We start from the raw sequence: 17,358 nt of genomic DNA on the forward strand, positions 1-17,358 counted from the left end.
TGTGGCAACGCAATGTGTTTCACAGGAAAAAACAAATAAACAATGAAAATAAAACAACTTAAATATTTACAACACAAACATAAGAGGATAGAAAATGAAAGAATAACAAAAACTGAATGATTAAAAATCACCCTAAGGAAAAGTGAAGCGAAAAAGGTCCAGTTTCGGCCCCCCTCAGGTTCTCTGGCAGGCTTTTCCAAAGGCTGGGGGCATAATAACTAAAGGGTGCCTCTCCATGCCTCTTGGTCCTCAGCTTTGGGGTAGTTAAAAGGACAGTGCCAGAGGACCTGAGGGACCTACTGGGTACATACCTTAAAAGCATGTCTGACATGTATTGGGGTGCACAATCGTGGATTGATTTAAAAACCAATAGAAGAATCTTCAAATGAATTCTAAAACTCACCGGCAGCCAGTGCAGAGACCTTAACACCGGTGTAATGTGTGCTCTCCGTCTGGTCTTGCTCAGTACCCGTGCTGCAGCATTCTGGATGTTTTGCCCAATGGCTTTCTTGGGTAGACCAGACAGGAGAGCATTACAGTAGTCAAGCCTGCTTGTAATAAAAGCATGGATGAGTCTCTCTGTATCATCCTGAGAGAGAAACGGTCACACCTTGGCAATGTTCCTCAAGTGGTTAAAAAGATGTCACATTCCTAATGTGGGATTTGAAATTTACTATGTAAAGCTTTGCGTGGCATACTATGTAAAGCTTTGAGTGGCATACTATGTAAAGCTTTGCGTGGCATACTACGTAAAGCTTTGAGTGGCATACTATGTAAAGCTTTGCATACTAGTGCTTCCATATTACACCAGTCAGCAGAATGAGTCTGAAATAAGATTCAGACAATAGGACAGAATTCTGCCAAGGGAACCATCTCACAGTTCACAATCTAAAAAAAACAGCTAGGTTTTTCACCTGGTGTTTTATTTTTATTGCCCGTGAATTAAAATGTCCAGACAGATTCTCTCTCTCTGTGCTTTGGCTCCAACAATAAGTACCCATATATTTAAATCACTAATAGTCTAATAATTTATCCATGAAGCTAAAATACTCTGGTGACACAGAAATGTTAAGTTATGTATGATCTACGTAACAATGGAAATCAATGCTGTGCTTTCTGATAATGTTGCCATGGGCATGTCACCATCCAACACTCTCCATAGGAGCCGTCTTTACCGTGGAATCGGCCCGATTTACAATTGCACTGCCAGGACTGATCTGTGAATTGCTGTCTGATTTAGAGGGTGCGTAAACTCCCATCACTACTGCTCCAAGCCACATACTAAGAGAGACTCGGACACACTCTGCAAACTAAATAACACATTCTGCATTAGGGAAATTTGTTATGTTAGTGTCTATTTGTCTATGTGGATGTGCTTAGACAAGCAAACCAACCAACTCTGATCTTTTCAGATCCAAAGACAAATTAGTGGAAAGTGTGTGTGTGTGTGTGTGTGCGTGCGTCTTTGTCCTTGTGCGCGTGTGTTTGCATGTGTGACATGAAATTATTGCGGATAATGGCAAAATGTATCCATTTTTTCCAGTAATTGAGAAAAAGATGGGTAAATGCCCTGCCAGATGATCAGAAATTCCATTTTGGTAGAAGAATGGAGAGAGAAGGTAGAATATTCGATCAAATAAATCACTTTCAAGCATCAACCAAGCTATCTCAAACACAATTCAAAACCATTTCCCTTGGCATATAATCTAATAAAGGGATATGCAGTAATTAATGTTTTTATAAATCCGACAGTGCACACTTATTAGATCTCATTATTTTTGTAGCGGCACCATTAGCTTAGTCCAGTTAAGGGACATTTTGGAGGGGGATGATCAATGATGCATCTCTCCATGCTGCAGTATCATTGGTCCAGCCAGGGATGGTAGCACTGTTGCCGTCCCAGTCCCTCCCTTGTGGAGCCCCTATAGGCTGCAGCCTGCAGCACTGGCTTGGCCATTACAGGCTCACAGAGACCTCCGAGCTCCTGACCATAACTGGTCCGTGGTCAGCCCATCCGCTCATTCAATCCTTGTGATATATGATCTCCAGAGCACTGTGTGACCTAATGCACTTGGGTAGAGGAGGGGTAGGGCCCGTCCCCTTGTGTTAGAAGTGACGTAAGCAATAAAGTAAGACATTGTTTAATTAAGAGGCTCTTATGTTGCGGTCGTGATTTTGAAAAGGTTATTTTGTGCAATCAAAGTTCCTTAATAGTTGACATATGTAAAAACGTATTTTTGAGTGGCATACTACGTAAATCTTTGTGTGGCATACTACGTAAAGCTTTGTGTGGCATACTACGTAAATCTTTGTGTGGCATACTACGTAAAGCTTTGTGTGGCATACTACGTAAATCTTTGTGTGGCATACTACGTAAATCTTTGTGTGGCATACTACGTAAAGCTTTGCGTGGCATACTACGTAAAGCTTTGTGTGGCATACTACGTAAATCTTTGCGTGGCATACTACGTAAAGCTTTGCGTGGCATACTACGTAAAGCTTTGCGTGGCATACTATGTAAAGCTTTGTGTGGCATACTATGTAAAGCTTTGTGTGGCATACTATGTAAAGCTTTGCATACTAGTGCTTCCATATTACACCAGTCAGCAGAATGAGTCTGAAATAAGACTCAGACAATAGGACAGAATTCTGCCAAGGGAACCATCTCACAGCATGAGGTCTGTGAAAACAATATTAGAATTTCAGTTTGCTTCCCAGACACACACACAAAACAAACACTGTGACACTTGTGCCATAAACCAGGGTTTCCCAAACTCAGTGCTGAGGCCCAAGCACTACACAGCTGATTCAAATAACCAACTCATCATCAAGCGTTGATTATTTCAATCAGCTGTGTAGTGCTAGGGCAAAAAACAATACGTGCACCAAGGGGGGGGGACAGGATGGAGTTTGGGAAACCCTGCTAAACAAACAGTCTGCCAGTGTGTGGGACTAAGATATGTTACTCATATCCTCAGAGACTGTAAGCCGTAAGTAACAATGTAATCCTTAACTGACCTCATAAACTGACCCCACCAACTGCATTGTTGTAGCATTGTTGCCTGGTACGGCAACTGCACCTCCAGAGGGTGGTGCGGTCTGCACAACACATCACCGGGGGCAAACTACCTGCCCTCCAGGACACTTACAGCACCCGATGTCACAGGAAGGCCAAAAAGATCATCAAGGACAACCACCCGAGCCACTGCCTGTTCACCCCGCTAACATCCAGAAGGATGAGGTCGGTACAGGTGCATCAAAGCTAGGACAGAGAGACTGAAAAACAGCTTCTATCTCAAGGCCATCAGATTGTTAAATAGCCATCACTAGCACAGATAGGCTACTGCCTACAAACAGACTTGAAATCATTGGCCCCTTTAATAAATGATACACTAGTCACTTTAATACTGTTTACATATCTTGCATTACTCATCTCATATGTGTATACTGTATTCTATCCTATCTATCTATTGCATCTTGCCTATGCCACTGTCATTGCTCATCCATATATTTATATGTATATATTCTTACTCCATTCCTTGACTTAGATGTGTGTGTATTAGGTAGTTGTTGTGGAATTGTTAGATTACATGTTAGATATTGCTGCGCTGTCGGAACTGGAAGCGAAATCATTTCACTACACTCGCAGTAACATCTGCTGAACACATGTATGTGACCAATACAATTTGATATGGAACTACCTGAGGATGCAGAGGTGAGCCAGTGGTGATGTTTCCATGGGTACCACTCCAAGTAATTCTGGCTTCCCTCTCCTATGGGCTTTCTGCTGGATGAGTTCTGTTAGCTCAGTGTGGGTGCGCACGCGTGCGCATTGGCACGCTCTATGCATAGAGATCCTGTCTGCGAGTGGAATTTAGAGAGAAACCCCTCCCCCTCCACTCATTTCCCCACAGGCAGAATAGCAGGTCAGCCCGTGTCATATTGGCTGCATGCTTCAGTTGTCAGCTTTGTTTTGTGCAGCGGTGCTGAAAGAGTGACGGCTGATGCGAGGGAGAGTTGCTGCACTTTGCGCCTTCCCTTACTGCTAAGTGAGCTGTGACACCCCCCCAAAGAGGTTGTAAAAAATACCTACACAAACCCTTCAACCCTGTATCCCCGGTCAAACATCCTCAGCATCTCAGAGTTGTCTTCCGCAATGTGACAACAATATGACAGATGACAAAATGACTGGAACCACACCAAATTTCCACACCAATATGGAAATTAATAGCATCCCCAAATCCTCATTAAAGTTTTCACCCACCAACCTTATAAACATTTGAAATCTGGGAATGTTGTTTAGCATGAAACTGTGAGCTGTTTCATGTCATAACTGAATGTCAGTAATTTAGTGATATATGCCTTCACAGCAATCTTTAGTGTAACTTCATCCTCAAGCAAACAACCCAGCAGCACCTTCAGCAACACTGCCTTCCCCTCAACGTTATACTGTACATCCCAGCCCCCAACTACTGAAGAGCCCAAATCCCTCACCTATTTTCAATGTCTTCATCAAAAACTATAACCCAGTGGTGTTTTTAAGTACTTCACAAGGCAAGCAAATCAAAATGTACAGTTTGCACTGAGATCAATGAACTCTTAGCTAAGCATATCGTACGTACATACTGTAGCAACAAAAGCTCAGAGAACAACACTGTTCACAGCCAAAAACACATTCACCTGTTTTAAATTTCAAAGTCTCATTGCGAGCTACAACACAATCCCACGTAAGTTGACACATGAACGTGAGCTAAAAGATGACACGCCAGCTGGAAATGTTCCTAGTGAAACAATAGCTGCTGACCTCTGAAATGATTTGGCTTTCTTTGAGTGAGTAGAACTCACCTTCATGATGCACCCCTGCGTCGACAGTCCTCTCCGCAGCACACGTGTGTGTGTGTGTGTGTGTGTGTGTGTGTTTGTTTTCTGGGCAGGAGCCTGTTTCCGACAGGGCAGGGGAAGCTGTCCCCTCACACGCTGCTATTCCTGTTGGCTGGACAGGGTCCAAATGAAAGGTATAATGTAGAGTGTAGAAACAGGAAGCTACTGAGTCCTGACAAGCTATCAATCTCTCCCTCTCTTACACTCTCTCTATTTCTCACTCCATTTCCCCCCTCTCCTTCCCTTTCCCTCACTTGCTCTCCCTTCCCTTCTGTATCTCTTCCTCACACTTCTCCACCCTTTAGTTGTAAACACAGATCGAGAGATTGGGAAAGATAGATGGTCCATTCTCCTCACCCCTCCTACCTTTCATGATCCTTCCCCCTCTTCTATTCCATCCAATACAAATCCAGTCCAGCCATCTTCCCCTCCCTCTGTTCAAGGCATACAGAGTGAGAACCTCAGCCAAAGGCAGACCGGTACATCTGGGCAAAATCACAACTCCTGTAGCTCCTCAGTTCTCACACAAAGTCAGACACAGACACACTATAGAAATTGATACACACATATGCATGAATAATATTAGTTAGCTCACATGAATCCAAAGAAAATCCTCAGTGGGTATTATGACTTATACACACACTGCACATGTGTAGATTACAAACAAGTTATCCACAGCAAAGGAAAGACATTGAACACTATAGGTGGCATGAAGTGGCGAACTGACAGCAATGTTTTCAAATTTCACATGATTACAATACTACCAATAGGATACGTACCTACACAGAAATATATTGCATAGATGAACATTTGAAGCCACCATGATGACAAAAGAATAACCTGATTAAAACCAAGGTGCATTTGAACATTACAGGATTATGGAAACCAATCGATTACATTTATACCATTGTGACAGTGACGCTGCAGTGTGTTAGCAGTCAGAGTAGGTTCCACTGGGAACAGACATCAATTCAACGTCTATTCCACGTTGGCAACATAATCCTCCCATACTGTGTACTGAATAAACATTAAGCTACAATCACCAAGATATTGCAAAGAACATACACACACACACACACTTCTTTGGTATGACCCATGGTATTTCCACAGTGTGATTTAATTTTCACCTTAATTAAAATGATGAAGAGTCAACCTTCCCTGCAGCAGTGTTACAACACAGCCACCAATAGAGGGCAGTCTCCGCCCACTGATTTCCTACAACACAGGCATGATCTGCTGTACAGTGTACATGTATCCCATAAATATAAACATGTCAAAGCTGCCATTGACTTCAATCACCAAACAGAAGTAAATCATCTGTGAGGGTGTCATCTTGAGTGTCTGCTCAAATCCATAGGTGTCTAATCCGTTTTCTGTCTAGCCACTGCTGTCTGTCTGTCTGTCTGTCTGTCTGTCTGTCTGTCTGTCTGACAGCCCATCTTCTCTGACTCTGTTAGTGTTGATCCATCAGATGACCTGAGCTGAATGATCAGATACATCTGTCTCAGCTCTTTTGTCTGCTTTCTCTATCCAATCTAGCCAGCTGCTGATCTGCTCTGCTGCTGTTCTGCCTTAGTGTGCTATTCAGTATTTATTACTGACAGCAGTTCTATTCTATTGGTCAGTGCTATCTGATCTACAGAGTGTATCTGTGTTGGACAGTGTACTGTGCATTTCTGGATAATGAAGCACCCAGCTGACTGCAGCAGAGGAGAGGAACAATATACATTTTACAGGCCCAAGGCCAGGAAAGCCATAGCTCAGATCATTGGCTATGAGCAGAGCGGATAAAGGCACACTGTATACTGCTACCTGAGAGGGGTAGAGGGAGGGGGGCTGGCAAGTATATCCCCCCACAGATGACAGCCAGCAGAAACAAAAGCAGATTACTGCACCATCGTGCCTTTGAACTACAATATTATATACAATGACATATAACTGTTTAGGAGTATGTGATGAAGCAAAACAAAGCCATGGATATTACGATGCTTGGCTCCAATCCCAGACATGACAGCTTGAAAAACAAAGAATTAAAACGAACAATGATAGCAGCTGTTTGATCCGATTCTTTCCAGATCAAGCCACCTCACTACCTCAGAATGTGTTTACCTGGAAAAACTGAACCAGTAGTTCCTTAAAATGCATCCATCACTCAGTAAAGGTCTTCTTCAGGAGAAAAAAAAGATTGTGTTGCAGAAGAAGATTAAGTTATTAGGTTTTGATCCTCTGTATTGAAAAGTTTCCCCCCTTATTTACAAACAGTACCTATCTGACTACAGTTATAAACTCCCAGTCAAACAGTACCTATCTGACTACAGTTATAAACTCCCAGTCAAAACATGGTGCTGACCATGAAAAGCCTATCAATTATCATATCAGGACAATTCAATCAAAAGTGCTGGTTCACATTCATTTACATTTGTGAAATATCAAGTCCATATACAAACGTTGAAGATATATATATTTTTCTTCCCAATAACCATCACCATGACTGCTAACAGTATTTCCACTGAGGTCTAATTATCACACTTACATAAACATGCATTTGAAACAATATTTCGGGGGTGTGAAAATATATAAATGGGAATGGGAGGGGTGGAGGTGTGGTGGGATGTTGGAGAAAGAAATGTACGACTGATATGTGTTGCAATTGCCTTTGCACAATTTCATTCGATTTGGATTTAATTAGATCTGAGACACTACACAATTGACAGCCCCAATTAATCTTATACCACTCCCCGTCCCTCAGTCTCTCCTAATGGTCCTAAAATGATCTCATATCAATCTCTGAAATATAAAAGTAAAAAGGACATACTTTTTTTTTTAGCAATGGTCCTGCAGTGAAGCGATGAGAATACTGTCACTGGTCAGGATTTAAAGTGGTGTTATCCAGCAGCAGATCTTTACAGATACACTCTTAGAAAAAAAGAGTTCCAAACGGGTTCTTCGGCTGTCCCCATAGGATAATCCTTTTTGGTTCCAGGTAGAACTCTTGGGTTCTATGTAGAACACAGTGGAAAAGGTTCTACCTGGAACCAAAAGGGGTTCTTCAGAAGGGTTCGCCTATGGGGAGAGGCGAAGAACACTTTTAGGTTCTAGATAGGAGCTGTTTTTCTAAGCGTGTACATCCACTCGTTAAATTGCTTTATGAATGAGTAAGAGGGAGAATCAGTGATAAAATGTCCTTCCAAGTGCACTTTCTACTGTCAATACAGTATAGAAACAAAAACAACCCAACAAGATTTACATCTGATAAAGAAAACAATATCAACTTTTATATCTATCCATTTAGACTTTGCCAAGCAGGAGATGACCAGGACACTGTTGAGAACAATATTCTGGTCACTTCAACAATACTGATAAAAGTAATGGTCACCACGTCAACAATACTGATAATAGTAATGGTCCCCACGTCAACAATACTGATAATAGTAATGGTCCCCACGTCAACAATACTGATAATAGTAATGGTCCCCACTTCAACAATACTAATAATAGTAATGGTCCCCACGTCAACAATACTGATAATAGTAATGGTCCCCACTTCAACAATACTGATAATAGTAATGGTCCCCACGTCAACAATACTGATAATAGTAATGGTCCCCACTTCAACAATACTGATAATAGTAATGGTCCCCACGTCAACAATACTGATAATAGTAATGGTCCCCACTTCAACAATACTGATAATAGTAATGGTCCCCACTTCAACAATACTGATAATAGTAATGGTCCCCACGTCAACAATACTGATAATAGTAATGGTCCCCACGTCAACAATACTGATAATAGTAATGGTCCCCACTTCAACAATACTGATAATAGTAATGGTCCCCACTTCAACAATACTGATGGTCACTTAGCCGGCAGAACAAATGCAGATTTCAGAAAGCTATGATTAACAATGCTATTACGAAACAATGGGGAACTATCTACAGTTATGCATAATACACATGGAAGTTCAATGCCTTAAGTGCAGAGGGTTTTTTAGTAAACTGGGTATATTAGGCTAATGTGTCTGACATAGACGTTAGATAAGTCTACAGGGTCAAGTACTTGTGTGTGTCTGCGATTTGGAAATGTCTGGTGCTTGAGCAGGTCTTGAGGTTTGGGGCTGAACCGTTACTGAAGCAGGGTACCCTATAATGGTTTACCGGGTCAGACCTGACGGTTGAGATGATGGTTAAAAAGTAATAGGAGTCGGATGCATGTGGAGAATATACAACAGCCTTCTGTATTAACCTGACATACCATAGAAGTTGGCTATCAGGATAGCTTACTATTCCTATTGATTTAATTCAAAATAGCTGTTCAATAGATTTTGAAATCTATTGTAGTTTTACTTGTTGTTTTTCATGATAATAGTGATGCATCTTACAATTCCCAAAATACATACTGTATGTGCATAAAATGGAGAGCAAAAATTCCTCTTATCACAATGACTCAAGCCGTATAACAGAGAATCAACCAGCGGTGTGTCGGCCTGCTCGGAGTTAACAGGATTAGACATGGCCCAGCTGCCCTCTCTAATGAGCACGTACACACACGCGAACGTAGAAAACCACAAGCGAACCCGTGTCATTATCTCAATGCAGATGCCTCTCCCGCTACTGGAACATGATTGTTTTGTTCAACAACTGGGAAGTATAAGTGTTTCCAAAGGAAAGTTATAACAGAACCACCTCTGGCATTCGAACCAATGACCGTTTGGTTACTGGCCGAACATTAACTGCTAAGCTGCCTGCCGCCACCGTCGTGCCATTACAGAAAGTGTTTGTGTGAGTGTCAAATAAAATCGTATTTGTCACATGCTTCGTTACAAAACAGGTGTAAACTAACAGTGAAATGCTTACTTACGGATCATTTTTCAACATTGCAGACTTAAATATGCAAAATTCAACCCCCCCAAAAGTAATACACGATGATAAATACACAGTGAAGAAAGAATAACGAGTAAAAATAGCATGGCTATATACAGGGAGTACCAGTACCGAGTCGATGTGCAGGGGTACAAGGTAATTGACGTAGCTATGTATACAGTGCCTTCGGAAAGTATTCAGACCCTTTGGCTTTTTCCACATTTAGTTACTTTACAACCTTATTCTAAAATGGTAAAAGAAAATCCTCAGCAATCTACAAACAATACCCCATAATGACAAAGTGAAAACAGGTTTAGGAATTTCTGCAAATGTATAAAAAAATAAGAAACAGAAATACCATTTCATTGATTATACAGGATTTGGAAAGGTACACACGTCTATATAAAGGTCCCACAGTTGACAACGCGTGTCAGAGTAAAAACCAAGCCATGAGGTTGAAGGAATTGTCCGTAGATCTCTGAGACAGGATTGTGTCAAGGCACAAATCTGGGGAAGGGTGCCAAAACATTTCTGCAGCATTGAAGGTCCCCAAGAACCCAGTGGCCTCCATCATTCTTAAATGGGAGAAGTTTGGAACCACCAAGACTCTTCATAGAGCTGGCCGCCCAGCCAAACTGAGCAATCGGGTGAGAAGGGCCTTGGTCAGGGAGGTGACCAAGAACCCGATGGTCACTCTGACGGAGCTCTTGAGTTCCTCTGTGGAGAACCTTCCAGAAGGGCAACCATATCTGCAGCACTCCACCAATCAGGCCTTTATGGTAGAGTGGCCCGACGGAAGCCACTACTCAATAAAAGGCACATGACAGCCCACTTGTAGTTTGTCAAAAGGCACCTAAAGACTCTTAGACCATGAGAAACAAGATGCTCTGGTCTGACGAAACCAAGATTGAACTCTTTGGCCTGAATGCCAAGCGTTGCATGGTGGTGGCAGCATCATGCTTTGGGGATGTTGTTTAGCGGCAGGGACTGGGAGACTAGTCAGGATCGAGGCATAGATGAATGGGGAAAAGTACAGAGAGATCCTTGATGAAAACTTGCTCCAGAACACTTAGGACCTCAGATTAGGGCAAAGGTTCACCTTCCAACAGGACCACGATCCTAAGCACACAGCCTAAACAATGCAGGAGTGGCTTCGGAACAAGTCTCTGAATGTCCTTGGGTGGAGTAAAAAGTAAAAAGAGTAAAAAGAGCCAGTACTTGAACCTGATCGAACATCTCTGGAGAGACCTGAAAATAGCTGTGCAGCGACACTCCCCATCCAACCTGACAGAGCTTGAGAGGATCTGCAAAGAAGAATGGGAGAAACTCCCCAAATACAGGTGTGCCAAGCTTAGCGTCATACCCAAGAAGATGAGGCTGTAATCGCTGCCAAAGGTGCTTCAACAAAGTCCTGACTAAAGGGTCTGAAAACTTATGTAAATGTCATAGTTTTTTATTTTTAATACATTTGCAAAAAAAACATTTAAACCAGTTTTTGCTTTGTCATTATGGGGTATTGTGTAGCTTGATGAGGGAAAACTATGTAATCCATTTTAAAATAAGTCTGTAACGTAACAAAATGTGGAACAAGTAAAGGGGTCTGAATACTTTCTGACTGCACTGTATGTAGATTCTCACAAATTGTTGTGGTGCCATGTAATTTAAAGCTCAAAGCCACCAGCATCACTTCTGTTAGACCATAACGTTGAGGTCCTTAGCTCTTCTTTTAGGCTTGACGATAGCACCCTCTGCTGTATCTGTGGCTATAGTGGCCAATGTGCCACAAACAAATACGGGACAATAAGGCTCTGTAGTGTTGTCATGGTCTATTGTTGCCCTGTAATATCAAAACCAATGCTTGCCAAGCTAAACTAAAACTTTATCCTCATTTCTCTTTCATCTCCCTGATGTAGCTCCTGGCATGTTCCCCAGGCTGATGGTTTAATGTGTCTGTACAGTACATTGCAATTTTCTTGCTACTGTCAGCTCAGATGTAAGAAAAACTCAATCACAATGCATAAAACATCTAATAAACCCTACATTTATTGAAGACATTTTTAATGTTTGAATTAAACTATGATGATGACGAAACAACAGTTTCACTCATACCCTTGGTAGAGGAGAAATAATTGGCAAGTCTACAAGTTGAAGTAATGGTTCTTGTCATTTCAGGTCATAACTAACACTCAGCTGGTTGGGGGATTGAACGTGGCGTGAGTGTGGTACCAGCAGAGACAAGGTTGTGCCTGAACTGTCCCTTATCTTTAACTCTAACAGACATTGAGGAAACGGGCGAGAAGGCAGACTTTCAGACCTGGCAGTTGATTTGATTAGTTTTACTGTCACAGCTAGGGGTTTTTCAATCTCTCCCTGAGAAGAAAACCGCTCCCGACACTCTGCACCCTGTTGGGAGGCTGACTGCCATTTGCCATAGTAGAAAGGTTCTCTTGCATCAATACACTCAACCTGCAAAGTTCAAAGGCACTATAACTAAGGCAATGTGTCTTACATCTTTAGATCAAACACTGCTCACATACAGCTCTACTTCTTATTGAACTAGAGAATGCCTCTCCCATGATACCATTCACCTAGCTGCTAGTCTGTTTTCCAAGAAACAAAACAGGCTACTGATTTATTTGTTTAGATCCCCAATTAGCCGTTACTAATGCAACAGCTAGGCTACTCTTTCTGTAACTCGACACATCAAACACGAGTTAAGAATGATTATTCCTGCCACCAGTCAAAGCTGTATAAACAAAGCAGCTCACAGCTACACACTTTGAAATACAATTTTCTCTGTTCAATTCAACTTTGAAGTAGACTTCTCTGATGCGATTCTGGAGACAAAAAAGTCCTAACTCACACAGATCACTCCTCATCTCCATAGAAAAGTGGAGTATACATCGTTCATCTCACATGGGAGTGAGAATTTGCCCAGCTGTGTTCTACTAGTGGAAACTTCCTGACAGGAGGGGGCAGATGGTACTGATGTTGAAGGAAGTTTTATTTGAGACTTGGCATTCTCAAATTCCTTCATATGAACATTGACCAGGGGAGTTTAGCTAGATGTCATACCCAATGTAATTTGACATATCTAACACTAGATGAGTTATAAGAATGATTATTTCTGCCTTTAGTCAAAGCTATATGGACGAAGCAGCACACTGCTATACACATTAGCATCTTTTAGAGTTCAACTTCAAAAGGAGACTTATCAGTCAAATGTATTTGATAAAGCCCTTTTTACATCAGCAGTTGTCACAAAGTGCTTATACCGACACCCAGACGAAAAACCCCATAGAGCAAGCAATGCAGATTTGGAAGCACACTTGCTAGGAAAAACTCCCTGGAAAATGCAGGAACCTAGGAAGAGAGGAACCAGGCACCGAGGTGGGGCCAGTCCTCTTCTGGCTGTGCTGCGTGGAGATTGTAAGAGTACATGGCCATTAAGACCAGATCGTTCTTCAAGACATTCAAATGTTCATAGATGACCAGCAGGGTCAAATAACCACAGCTGTTATAGAGGGTGCAACAGTTCAACACCTCAGGAGTAAATGTGAGTTGGCTTTTCATAGCTGAGTATTCAGAAGTCGAGACAGCAGGTGCGAGAGAGAGCGAGAGATGTGATATTCTGATATGGGAGACAGCAGGGAACTATCCAGTAAAGGAAAAACAGAACCTCCTTCTCCTGGAAGTCCTAACCAATGATATATAACACACACACACACACACACGCTAGAGGACTGATAGGGGGTGCTGTGTTGAAGCCACCATACCGCCATCTTGGCACTCCCCCGCCGTTGTAAAAAACATTTTGGAAGCTATATAAATGCATTTAATTATTATCTACATTTGTTTTTTCCACATGTATTTCTATAAGACACCTTAATGCATACTTTTAAAATTACATTATGTGAACTAAACATAAAAAAATTAAATAAATCTTTAAAATAAAATGTTTCTATTATTAATGTTACTCTCCACACAACAACAAATATACATGTAATTTTGTCCTTGAAACATTTAATTGAAATACTGAGGGTGGCAGGTAGCCTAGCGGTTAGAGTGTTGGGCCAGTAACCAAAAGTTTGCTAGTTTGAATCCCTGAGCTGACTAGATGAAAAATCTGTCGATCTGCCCTTGAGAAAGGCACTTAACCCTAATTGCTTCAGGGTCACCATCAATAATGGCTAATCCCATGCTGCGACCTCACTCTCAGAGGGTGTCTCAGGGTGTGCGGGATATGCCAAAAAATTAAAATTTCACACCACACACTTGAACACTTACAAATACAAGCACTCCCTATTTGACTTTGAATTCCATTCATTCCTATGGAGGAGTGTCAACCTGTGGCTTTAAACCCAGCATGATAAATCCAGGGTTTATATACATCATTGGTCCTAACTCATACAGATAACTCCTCATCTCCATCTATGGAGATTAAGTGCAAAATAAACTCTCACTATGTGGTGTGATATGATGGGTTCAGCAGGGGTTCACCCACACAGTCAATTGAGTTCAGGGGATACTGATGGAGAATAACATCTGCGTTAACACCATGCCATTGACAATCTTCACTGCTTTATGTCAACAGCAAGCATAGCACCTCTACTGCTTCATCCCACAGCATGACTCTCCCGAGCAATTTCCCCAAGCCTCTCGGAGCCCGCTGTTCATGAGTTTCCGAGTTCTCCAAGCAAAACAAAGATTACACCCCATTCCCACCTTTCACAGTTGATTGAAGGTTCATGACGGTTCATGACTACAGATCTGTTTACTTTATCCCACCAAAGCAAGGTGTTACAGAATACATCATCTCAAGTGTTGTTTTGTTGTCGGTAATTAGCTCTTCTATTGCCCTGTTTTGAATTCAGTAAAATTGCATACTTTATTGTTTCTACAACTTTCTCTGTAGAAACAGAGTGAAACTCAGAAAGGACACAGCTTCATCAAACCATTCAATTGGTTTTGGAGGGAGGGGTAAGAGCTGGCTAATTGGGCGCTGTGACAAGCCAGGCAGCCAGGAGGAGTGCTGCAGGTTTTGAAGAGGCTGACGATGCAGACGCTCTCCTCTCCTCCTCTTTTGGTAAGCAGTGAGAGCAGACAGCTGGGCTTGGAAAGCATCACATATAAACATGGCCCAATCCCTTTGAACCATCAAATATTCAACGCACCATTTCCAGTTCAAACTGCTGGCCGCAGGCTAGACACTAGAGTAAAAATTCACTGGACCATATCTACAGGCACATTTGCATTTTTATAGATGCCTTGATATAATATAAATAGAAACCTTTTAAGACACACTGACTGGAAGCAAGCCAAGAAACTAGCTTTTCTTTGTCGGACTCATATTGACCTCCTTTTATAAGAAGAGCACTTTGAAGCATTACTTACAGATAAATCAGTTTTGGTTCATAGTACGGCTACGAGGAGAACATCTTTCCTCTCTATCCTCACTAAACTCATCTACATTAGGCTCAATCCACTAAGAGCATCAACTGAGCACAGGGAGAATTTACATACAGTACAGTCTGACTTTAGCGTACCTTCCCTTGTCGCAAAACATTCAGTGGTTGCAGCAGCTTATCCAATAGACTTCTTGACCCTAACTTCTACACTGTAAAGAAGAGTAATTAATAATACAATACCAGTCTACAGCAATAACGTTCAACTGTATAATTTACTTCAGACAATGAAGTCGCTACTAGAGCAGATAAGATCATTCAGCAGGCAATATATAACAAATAACCACTGGAACTGCTAACACAAAACACTCAAGTATAGAAACAACTTGCAAACAGAGATAGAACAGCCATGTGAAATCTATAGATTTCACAGTTACAGAAACTTATCCGACAACAATCTGAAGGCTTACATGTTCAAGTTTTTTCTCTTTCCTGCGGAGCCAGATGCCTGCAGAGTAATCCTGCTGCTGGACGGTTCTGTAGATGGTATTAGCGGGGACCACTGGGGGACCACCCCCTTTCAGCTGGAGCTCCATAAAGTCCCCTGACAGCAGCTTGGCTCATGGCAGGTTGGGCTGGAGAAGCCCTCTGCTCAGCCCCCTGGCGTGGGGCTCCACCCTAGCTGTATGACTCAGAGATCCCATGTGTTGTGTTGCTGATGCAGCGTGACGGAAGAAGAGACCCCCATCAGGATCAGACCCCAGTAGTCAGCAACACTGCTGTCGGTGCTGGCCAACCTGGTCTCAGAGCATTTAGTATCATTCTGTATGTAAATATGACACTCCATTTAGTATGTTTTAGATAGATAGATAGATAGATATATAGATAGATATCTATGTGTGAATGTCCATCACCTGTTTTGTATGATATTATATATTACAATTAGTATTATATGTTATGAATCTGCAAAACGTTCAATATGTTACACATTTCCAACGTACAATATGTTACAAATTCACAAAACGTATGATATGTTATGGATTCTAGCTAGGTGGCTACTGTTAGGTAGCTGGCTAACGTTAGCTAGGCTAGGGGTTAGGGTTAAGGTTAGGTTTATGAGTTAGGTTAAAGGGTTAAGGTTAGGGGAAGGGTTACCTAACATGGTAAGTTGTTTCAAAGTAGCTAAAAAGTAGTAAGTATAGTTGAAAAACCGCCGATTAGCTAAAATGCTAAAGTTGTCCGTGATAAGATTTGAACTCTCAACCTTTGGGTTGCTAGACGTTTGGGTTATATGCCTCCTCATTCACCCTATTTTTGTTTTTGGCTTAAGTAATCATCTGGTTTATGTAACCATACTGTATCATACTAATTTGAGTGTCCTGGATTTACATTTACTATGCTACGCCTAGTCTATGAGACTAGGCTTTACTGGCAGAGGTAGGAGGCTCTCTCTCTCCATCTCCCCCTCATGTCGTGTTCTCGGTCTTTCTATTTCTCTGTCTCCACCACTATCCTCTCTGTCTTTACCTCCACCACTCGGTCTTTACCTCCACCACTCGGTCTTTACCTCCACCACTCGGTCTTTACCTCCACCACTCGGTCTTTACCTCCACCACTCGGTCTTTACCTCCACCACTCGGTCTTTACCTCCACCACTCGGTCTTTACCTCCACCACTCTCCATCTCAAGCAGGGATATCCTTGATCATCAGAGGGAGCCTTCACAGACACACAAAGATATACACACGCATACATAAATGCCTGAATGCCCGCATACACACGCGCGCACACACACACCAATATGTATGATCCGCAGTTACCTCTGCTCACCTCCGCCCATCACAAGTCACACAGGCAACAGAGCTTGAAGTCTAATTACCTCAACCTCCATTTCCAGAGGAACAGTCAGAGCTCCTTAATTAGGACTCATTGTAGCATGAAAGTCTGCCTTCAAATAAAATCAAATTAAAGTGTATTGGTCGCACACAGATTTGCAGGTGCAGAGAAATGCTTATGTTACCAGCTCCAACAGGGCAGTAGAATGTCTCGCATATACAATACAAATAATCAAAAATCAAAACAAGAAATAACAATCCAGAGTAGGTAGAGTGAGAATGTGTCAGAATCCATAATAGAAATACGTGGTATGTACAGACAGTATCTACATGTACGTCACAAAGGATCGATTGAGGTGTATCATTTTATTTAGGA

At 41.9% G+C, this 17,358-nt stretch overlaps 1 protein-coding gene across 2 annotated transcripts in view; it reads right to left on the reverse strand.

Moving 5' to 3' along the window:
- The window catches only part of LOC115193653 (inactive phospholipase D5), a 64,175-nt gene extending 48,248 nt beyond the window's left edge, over window positions 1-15,927 (reverse strand). The window contains exon 1 of one of the 2 annotated variants that reach the window (XM_029752513.1): window positions 15,619-15,927. In XM_029752513.1, coding sequence (XP_029608373.1) covers window positions 15,619-15,744 — 126 coding nt within the window. In that variant the 5' untranslated portion in view covers window positions 15,745-15,927. Of the gene's footprint in view, window positions 1-4,845; window positions 5,107-15,618 lie in introns of those variants that run through there. The other variant, XM_029752514.1, reaches the window with a different exon arrangement.
- Window positions 15,928-17,358: the final 1,431 nt, after the last annotated feature.

The sequence above is a fragment of the Salmo trutta genome, chromosome 5 (genome assembly GCF_901001165.1).
Source record: "Salmo trutta chromosome 5, fSalTru1.1, whole genome shotgun sequence".
NCBI classification, from domain to species: Eukaryota; Metazoa; Chordata; class Actinopteri; order Salmoniformes; family Salmonidae; genus Salmo; species Salmo trutta.